General features: G+C 39.1%; 1 protein-coding gene across 1 annotated transcript; it reads left to right on the plus strand.

Moving 5' to 3' along the window:
* Positions 1-7,234: 7,234 nt before the first annotated feature.
* LOC110896087 lies at positions 7,235-8,290 on the plus strand. Its single transcript, XM_022143526.1, has one exon. The coding sequence runs from the start codon at positions 7,235-7,237 to the stop codon at positions 8,288-8,290; it is 1,056 nt and encodes a 351-aa protein (XP_021999218.1).
* The last annotated feature ends 1,252 nt before the right edge of the window (positions 8,291-9,542 follow it).

Genomic DNA, 9,542 nt, shown 5'->3' on the forward strand with positions numbered 1-9,542 from the left:
AGTGCAAAACTAGTGGTCACATTGCTAGGAACTGTCCGAAAGCTTTCAGACCAAAACAGGGAGTATCTCGTAAACTAAAAGAGAAAGTGGTTGAGAAAACTGAACTGACAACCAAAAAGTTTACAGGCTTTGAAAATTCAACCTTTGAGATTGGTGAATGTTCAAAGAATGTAACAAAAAGAAAAGAAAATTTGAAAAATCAAAAATGGGTTGTAAAGGGTTCAGGGAAAAATTCTGGTGATGAATCTGTCTCCACAAAGACAGAGGAGCCACAGGTTGTTAAAAAGATTGAGAAATCTGTTCTGATCATGAACGAGAAAAATTTTCCACAATTAAGTGCTGAAAACTTTAAAAAGAGAATCGGAAAAGTTGAGATTTCAAACCAATTCTTTCCTAAAAAGAAAGAATTGGATGTTGAAAAAGCCTTTAACCCTGCTGTGAAAAACATTTTTGGGAAAATGATTACGGGTCAGGCTAAAGGGGTAAAAGAATTTTATCGACTAAAAAGAAAAGATGAAACCCCAAAAGAGACTGAAAAGGTTACACCCAAGGCTGGTCAGGCTTGGGTGGATATATTTTCAAAGAATAGAAACCTGACTTGCCGGAGCTCCCAAGTTGGTAATCGCAGAGCATGAATCGGCATCTTTCTTGAAATTAAAAAATTGATCCTATTTTGAGAAGTGTGAATTGCCGGAACTCCCAGGTTTGTAAGTGCGGAGTAGGAATCGGCATCTTGAGAATTCAACCAACAGATGGTAATTGGTTGAAAATATTTGATAATTGATCTTGCAAGTGGTTAATCAAGGTCATTAAGTTGAACTTGATTTAACTATAATTAAAAGAATTTGGTAAACAATGTGATGAATGAAACCCCAATTTACTTGTGAAAACTCAACAAAACTTATTTTCCGGAAAAACCAATTTGATTAAAACAAACTTAAGTGTTTTGAAATCATAATGGGAAAATAGTTTGTTGTGAGGGGGAGTTCTGATTGTTTATGCCAAGTGGATGGAAAATTGAGGCAATTCAATATCAATTGTCATGTTCTTGTGCAGTTTGTTTTAAATTTCTGTAAATATGTTTGGATTTTAGGGGGAGTAAGAGTTTTAGAAAATCCAAAAACATTTGAAAATTTAAAAAGCCAAAAACATGATAAAATGAAAAATGAGTTTTTGTTGCATAAAAGAGGAAATGATAGTACATCAGTGGACTATCACAACACGCTAAAGAAATGGAATGTTTAAATGTGATAAACAATCTCGATGCAGATATGTCAGTAGGTTTTTATACATTTAGTAGATTGTTTTCGAGATATAAACCAACTTGCTTATCTCGTGGGGAACATTTCTTGGATATATGGGTAACCCCCGAAATTTCGTTTGAAGGATTCCATATAGGTCAAACTTGTTTATTTTGTGGGTAACATTTCTTGAATATATGGGTAACCCCGAAATCTTGTTTGAAAGGTTTTTTTTTTTCTGAATTACTAGGTCTTTATACTCAGTGATATCTGGGGTATTATCCCAGGACTTCTGCTGAATGGAAGTTCTGACCTAGTCCTCGGATAATACTTTATGCAAAGCTTGAAACATAGCGCCGCCCTCAGCAAAATGAGACAATAAAATTGATCATTTTTGTTGTTGTATAAAAAGATCCTCTAAAGGGGACACACCAAAAGCCAAACTGTGATCTCTCTGCTGAATGGTAGTTCTGACCTGAGCTCTCACGGTTTCGCATCTAACCCATTTACAGATATCATCTAACTATTCTTACCTATAAATCTGAATATTGGGATCTGGATACAGGAGTATATTCTAATGTGGGACACGCAATCTAAGTTTGTAAGACTTTATATTGAAATTTGGATACGGGAGTATATTCAAGTAATGGTACACGCGAATAAGTTCAAGTATATAAAACACTAATTGTGTATCTCGAAACAATTGAAAATTGTATAAAAAGTTTAGTGACAATTTAGGTGAATTGTTTAGAACTGAAAATGTTTAAAGCTTAACGGTGTTAGTGATATGTCTCAAAAACTGATATGATCCTCTTGCACGAACTCACAAAAATATTGTCTGTAAATATTTCTTTACTGCATTTCTGTTAAATTCAAAATTCCAAAAAAGATTTTAGTGTGTTTTAGCATAAACTTTTGAAAATTCAAAAGATTTTTGACAACCGGTGTTGAAAAGCTGATTTTCGACATTCCAGGTGCTAAACATGACGAACAAGATTGAATAAAGTGTGAGTGAAAATGATTGAATGATTTTTAAGAGTTCTTTAACGATTAAACTATTTTGATTGATTAACATAATAGTTTCTAAATTTTTGAAGGGATTTAAACTTTGAGAAACTTATGTGTGTGGTAGAGATATGCAGGATAAGAGCCAGGCAGAGATCTTGAATCTGTTGACTACGATCCCAGCAGACTGAGAGCGGGAGTCGGAAAGATAAAATGCCAGATTCTGATCTTGGAATTGCTGATGCTAATGAAGTTTAAAGATTCAACATCTGAAAGAGAGGAGTTTGTTGAAGATAAAGTTTGAGGATGCTTACAATGGAGAATACTTCGGAGAAGATTTAAGACTGATAAAGACTGAAGGATCGACAACCGAAGACTCGACACTGAAGACTCCGTCAACATCCGAAGGGGAGTTTGTTGGTGCATCCGTCTGTCGCCTACGTCTTGTATCGAGTCTAGTTTAGAGTTTGCTAGATTAGGGCATGAAATCCTAGAAAGTGTATTTAGAAGGTGATTCCGCTCGAAATGACAACTTGTCATTTAGAGCGAAACCCCTTAAGTTTCTGATTCCGCTCGAACTGGTTTAGCACATGATTCCGCTCGAACGTGTAAATGTGTGATTCCGCTCGAACCAGTAGTGTTCAGTTCAAGCGGAATAGGTCCGACTATAAATAGGTAGTCTGGAGCGAAATCAGATAGAAATTGTATGTGTAGTCATTCTGGTTGCCACAAAGTGCTGCCGAAGTGTTGTCAGGCTTGTAAACGCATCGTTTATCAATAAAACAACAAATTAAAGTGAATACGGCTGTAATCGCACTAAAACATTAGTTTCCGCCTCTTGTTTTGGCTAAAGACTCTTCTGACCGACTCGTTCGGATCCGAAAACGATCCTACAGGTTTCTTATCGAAAATCATTAAGGGAACGTTCGTATGCAGTGAAGTCACTAATTTAGGGGTTTAATCGAAGTATCGAACAAAGAACTGAACAGTGAAGATAAAAAAATTATTTACAAAACAAGTTTGAAAGATGAAACCTGGCACCAGATTAGGTCTATTTATGTAGTTTATTACACTATAAAGGGGAGCTCTCAACTTCTTACTAACTTTTTTCCCCAGAAGTAATAGTTTTAGTAGTGTGAGAAAGATGATTTGATTGTGAGTTGGCCCCACACCCCAAGCCCTTCGCGCCCGTTAAAGCCGCAACACCCCCACCCCACAATAACGTCCCTAGGCACGGTGTGTGGCGCCTTGAATAGGTGAGGTGGCGACAGGCGGCAGGCACTAGCCCATTACACAGTCTTAAGGTATGTTTTTTCTACAGTTAACAATGTAGTTCAATCATTTACTTCAGTCTTAAGAGTTCACTTTAGTCTTAAGAAGACACAATGTAAAAATACAAGGGGCTGAGCCATGATGAGGTGAGGGGTTCAGCTAACCTACTAAGAACTATTTTTAACAACCGAGTTGGGTTTGCTTTTTGAAGTAGTTTTCGATTTTTGGAACTGCTAAAATTATATCCTTTGCTCTGTCGTGATCTAGACAATGCTGTTGTTTGCAAGTACATCATCATGGAATCTATAAATTCAAGTAACAATTTCTATATTATGGCAAAGCTATTCATTGTTACTATAGTCGGTATATTACTGACCATTTCAACAACATAGTCCATTTCAGATAAGTGTTTAGCAAATTAAGTTTCCGTGAAGAACCAGGGTTACTTTAGTTTCGGTCATGCAACACACCTTCTAATTCTGAGGACATTGGATGCAATCTTATCTTGACATATCAAACCTATATATTAAGTAATAACTCGAGATCATGAAGGACTTCTGCAGGATTATAGGAGGACATGCGAAAGTAATTATCCTTTTATTGGATTAGAAACAAGGGTGGGCAACTGGTTACCTGGTCGGGTAACTAAAAAAAGGATCACAGAGCATCATACAATACATCATGTGTTTAATCAAGAAGATCAACATTCTGCAGACGTAGGATGCAATGGGTAGCTAGTTTTGCCTGTGTTTCATGACCTGGGTGCTGGGAGTAAAACTGTGGGAATCATTGACTTTTTCACGCATGTGCCAAAAGAAAGTAATGTTGAAGATTTTGAACAAATACACAATCTACTAAAGGTTAGTGTTTTTTCGTTAATCTTATTTGCATCTGCAGTATAATCATATTAATGGATATGAGTCCCAACATATATTTACATTTGAATTAGACACCACAAAAGTTTACCAAAGGTAAATAATAATAAGAGTTCTCAAGGTTCCTAATTACCAGCAATTTTTTGACTCCCTGATAACTTCTTAAAACAACTTAAATAGCCCCTAATTAAAGTTACTTAAATAGCCCATAATTAAAGTTTGGATTAATTTTGAAAAGGGTCTCATTTATGAGGTATAATTTTACATCATTCATTATTTTTCTTCTGTTGTGACAGTTTAAAATAAACCATTTAACAAGTGTGGTATAGTAGTATAAAATATTTAGAAGGTTTTATTTTATTTCGGGCAATTGTGTAACTGCTATTTATTATGATTCCGTTTCATTAATCGACGATAAGTCACCATGTATGTAATAACTGAACTTGCCCCTCTACACAAAGGTATTGTTTATAGATACTCTATAATCTATACTAATGTACATAATACATATGTTGACATTGCATTTTGGTTATTTTATTTACATGGTAAAAGAATGTATATTTTTCAGGTGGAATTAGCAAAAATATTTTTCAAAGATGGAACATTTTGATTCAACGGTATTAATTTGAGTTAGTTTGCGTTTAAACCCGCCGCATTGGTGATATGTACGTTTTCTTTATCTTTAATTTGGTCTAACTTTCGATGTAAATTTTGCTTGGTTACCACATCTGCACGTTTCGAGTTGGTGTACATTTCGACATAGATTTTGTTCGGGTAAGATATAATACGTTTTCATTCGACCGTGTAAATTCCAGTTATCACACGTTTCATCGTAAATGTAGTAAATGTAGTTGGAACAAGTTGGGTACGCCGCCGCAACGCGCGGCGGGTAAAATTACTAGTATAGATGGAAAATAACATTTTCTTTTTCTCCACTCATAAACGTTTCCTAAAATGTATAAACTCACTCACAAGTATACAAAGAAAACAGGGATGAGCCAGATATATAGATGGAAAGTAATATTTTCTCTTTTCTCCACTCATAAACATATCCTAAAATGTATAAAACTCATTAACAAGTATACAAAGAAACTAGGGATGAGCATTTAGTACCAGATACTGGTACCGAACCGTACCAGATATATTCGGTACCGGTTCCCATTTTCCCCATTTTGCAGTACCAGTAATGGTTTTTACGGGTAAAACACCGGTACCGTACCGGTATTTTCGGTACCGGTAACACTTTTTCCTTTTTTTTGGTACCGGTATTGGTTCGGTACTGAACGAGTATCATACTAAAGGGGTAAGGTCCCAAAAACCTTATGATAAGTGCTTGGGACCATACCACTATCTCGTCTTTCGGCTCTTTTTACCTTGCGCGACCGCGCACTGGTCTCACAAAGAAGAGCTTGAAATACCGACAACAGTCAACATTTGCGCGCCAGAAGGAAATCATAAATCCTTGCATGAGTAAAGGATGAAATTCCTAAATACCTCCGCTTAATATCCAGACTTGGATATTATGGCCTAGACTTGGGATTTATTTATTCAGCTAATTCCACACGATAAGGAGTCACACCAGATTACAGCAGTAATCTTCTAGAAGGAATTCAATCGTGCACCACTAGGACCGTTATAACCGTCTGGACACGGTCGCACCCTCAGGCATCCCGGAAATCACAATGATAGCATGTAATTGGAGAGTAATCTCCACTTAATCACTTTACACGTGGCAAATCCCCAGCCATCGATCTAAACCACGATCCGTGTGCACTCACGTCGGATCAAGAAGCTTGACGGAAGGAAATGCAACCGCTTACGGGGTTAGCATCTTCCATCAACTTTTCACTAACGGGTTTTCCCGCCCAAAGACTCCCGACTATAAATAAGTTACACACACTTCTCAAATACACCTTCTTCTTCATAACCCATACTTATTCTCACACCGGAGTCGGGTCAAAGAGAGAACCCCTATCTCCCCTTGGCGAGGCTAACGGTGCTTCTTTTTTGCAGAGTTCACCGGAGAAGAAGATCAATTGTAACCGAATCAAATGAGAGAGAACGAACCCCTTTATGCAGATTCAAACCCCCTAGATATTCTGATCCCAGTCGTTTATTTAGTGTTTCTTCATTGGCACCCACCGTTTTTTTCTCCGTTTCATCCGTTCTTCACTTGTTTTTCGATTCATTTCGTCGATTCCATTTGCTCATGGAAGAGACATCAGCTCACCGGCAAACCGGCCCTCAGCCAAATTTTGGTAACAACGTCCAAACTGAAGGAATTCCGGAGGAAGTCTCCGACGATAATGAGGTTCAATCCAATCGAGTAAACGAATCTGTCACTCCAGGAGTGCTACCAGCAGATCCTGTTCACTCAATTTTACCACCATGAGAAACTCCAATCTCCTGGTACGTCAGGTCACAAGGGGCACTAAACGCGGTATACACACAGTTGTGTGCACAAACTACTCCTTTAACTCAACCAAGAAGACCAGGGTCTCGTGCTAATGCCTCCCAACGGGAAGGTCCATCTCACGAGAATACAGAAGTCTACTCCAGATCTGTTTCAAAACATGAGTACACTTAGTCAGAAAGCCATCAGAGAGAGTATCGTGATGAACACCGAAGGCAATCAGTTCATACTAGGCTGGGTCCTCAACGAAACACTCACACCGATGAATCTGATCCAACCTATCATGTGAGTGGGAATACCAGCGTGTTTAGCCGTTTGCAGCCCAATTACAATAATGCAGGCCTCGTGCGGTTTACAACCCGGAGGCCGAGCATAATTACGATCTAATTTATCGCCCTGCGGAAGCAGCAGAAAATTCGAAATTCATAATGGAGATAGCTCTCGCGCCGCTTGAAAAAGCAAAATTACCATCTAATGTAGGAAAGTTCAACGGGTTGACAGACCCAGATGATCATTTAAGGGTGTTTACAAGTACAGGTTTGGTTGGGGGCTGGACCCTACCATTATGGTGCCATCTGTTTGTACAGACCCTGACCAGCGCGGCGAGAATCTGGTTCGATAACTTGCTAATCGGACAGATCGTATCATGGAAAGATTTGCGTGAAAAATTTCTGACTCATTTTAGCCAACAACGGCGTTCTATTCGCGACACATCTGATGTCATGAACATTTGGCGCCACGACGACGAAAATCTGGAAGATTTTATCACTAGATACAACAAAGAGGTACTGGAGATTGGCGGTGTTCATGAACAACTAATCCGCGCTCAATTCAAGTACGCGGTTAGGTGTGATGACATGATTAAGGTCTTATCTGGAACAGAAGGCCTCCCAAAAAGTTGGGAGAAGGTGATGGCGGCGGCCAAGGTTTACGCGCAAACCGTAAAGAACCTTACCACAAACAGGCCACCACCACCACATAATAGACCCGCGGACTTAAGCTCAACTGGCGAGAAAAAAATTAAGAAATCATGGCGCGAGTCTGGCTCGGGAAATCGTTCGTCTGAAGATGCTCGAGCAACGATCAACAAACTCACCGCGCAGAGGGAATCTAAACAGGAGAATAGGGAGAGGCAGTGGACTCCCCTAACTAAGACCCCGGCGGAAGTCTTGAGCACTGAAGACTATCAGCTCAAACCTCCAATCCCCATGAAAAACAAGCAGGGACAGGACCCCGCCCAATATTGCGAGTATCACAAGGATAGTGGTCATACCACTAACAACTGCATTTCCCTGCGTACAGAAATAGAGAAAGCCCTCAAAAGTGGCGAGCTCACACATTTGCTTCAAAATGTGCGTAAGGAAATAAAGCAGATAACCGGGGCGACGAGGGCCCGAGCAAAAGGGCAAAAACTTAATAAACAACTCTATGAATTCACCGCGGGAAAACAGGATTTATCAAACGAAACGGGAAACTTAGAGTAAGTTAAGTTTCATATATTTATTTTAGCAAACTTTGTAATGGCCTCTGTGCCCTATCCCTAAATAAAAAGCAAAGTTTCTATTATTCTTGTGTTTCTTACAAAGTGCATGCAGTTTCTTTTGGTAAGCGCAAAAACATTATGGTAAACAAAAAAAAGACCAAATCTCATGAACAATCAGTGATCAAATCACACAAGACTATATGTTCACACATGAGCTTTATACCAACTTCATTTGCCTTACCTAATCAAAGTAATTGTGTCCATGCAAAATATTGTAAAATCATCAAACAAACGAATAGAAACATCATGATATTCTCAGCGTACAAATACGCCCTAAAAACTATCAAACACGACAGTGTTTTAGTTACTTGCGCAACGGCGCACCAAAAAGAAAATTGTTCAAATACATTTTTCAACCTACGGTAAATCTTCACCCTCATCCGGAAAGATTTCCTTTAGTTTTGCCACGTGACCATCAGATTACAGCGCAACATTTATCAGATCCATAACCGGAAGTTGCAAGTTGTTAAATTTTGTCTTTAAGACAGCAAGAGCAGCATCGGTATCCACGCCAAAAGTTGCAGATCTACTGACATTCCAGTCAACCTTTAAAGCGCTATTTACATGATGAGAGCATTCAGCATATCCATGGGCGTACCCATCTCTTCGCGCATCAAGCACTAAACGCGCAACGGTTTTATCCAGCTTTTCAGAATTTAGCACTGACTCAGCAACCTGCGGAAGTAGGAAAGGGTGAATAACAAGAAAGCGCATAAACAGTTCCACAACAAAAACCAAACAAGCAACTTACACAAGCAATTCCACGATATTTTAGCCACGCCATATCACTCTTCAAAGGTTCAAGCTCGCTTTCCGCTGTGGCTCGCGCCGTTTCGGAATTTTCCAATTTTTCTTCAGTTTCGGTCAGACGGCGAGAGGTTTTAGCCTTTTCAGAATGCGCAAGCTCCAGATCCCTTTTAAGTTGTTCCTGGTCAGAAAGCAAAGCAGTGAGTTCTTCTATCTCTTTATCCCTAAGGGCAAGAGTTGCGCAAGCTTGTACCTCTCGTTGCTCACTACGCTCCCTATGGGAACGCGCTTCTTCCAGCGCAGCTTCTGCATCAGCTTTCTCCTTTTTCAACTTTTCTACCTCCGCATCCTGATTCTTCAGTTTTTCAACATCAGCCTTGAGGTTATTAATGACATTACGGAGGTTTACCTTCTCGGCATTATCTTTTTTGCAAATTCTCCTCCAT

The sequence above is a fragment of the Helianthus annuus genome, chromosome 2, assembly GCF_002127325.2.
Source record: "Helianthus annuus cultivar XRQ/B chromosome 2, HanXRQr2.0-SUNRISE, whole genome shotgun sequence".
Classification (NCBI taxonomy): domain Eukaryota; kingdom Viridiplantae; phylum Streptophyta; class Magnoliopsida; order Asterales; family Asteraceae; genus Helianthus; species Helianthus annuus.

Coding starts and splice junctions, on each gene's coding strand:
- LOC110896087 (XM_022143526.1), top strand. CDS start 7,235: ATGGAGATAGCTCTCGCGCCGCTTGAAAAAGCAAAATTACCATCTAAT.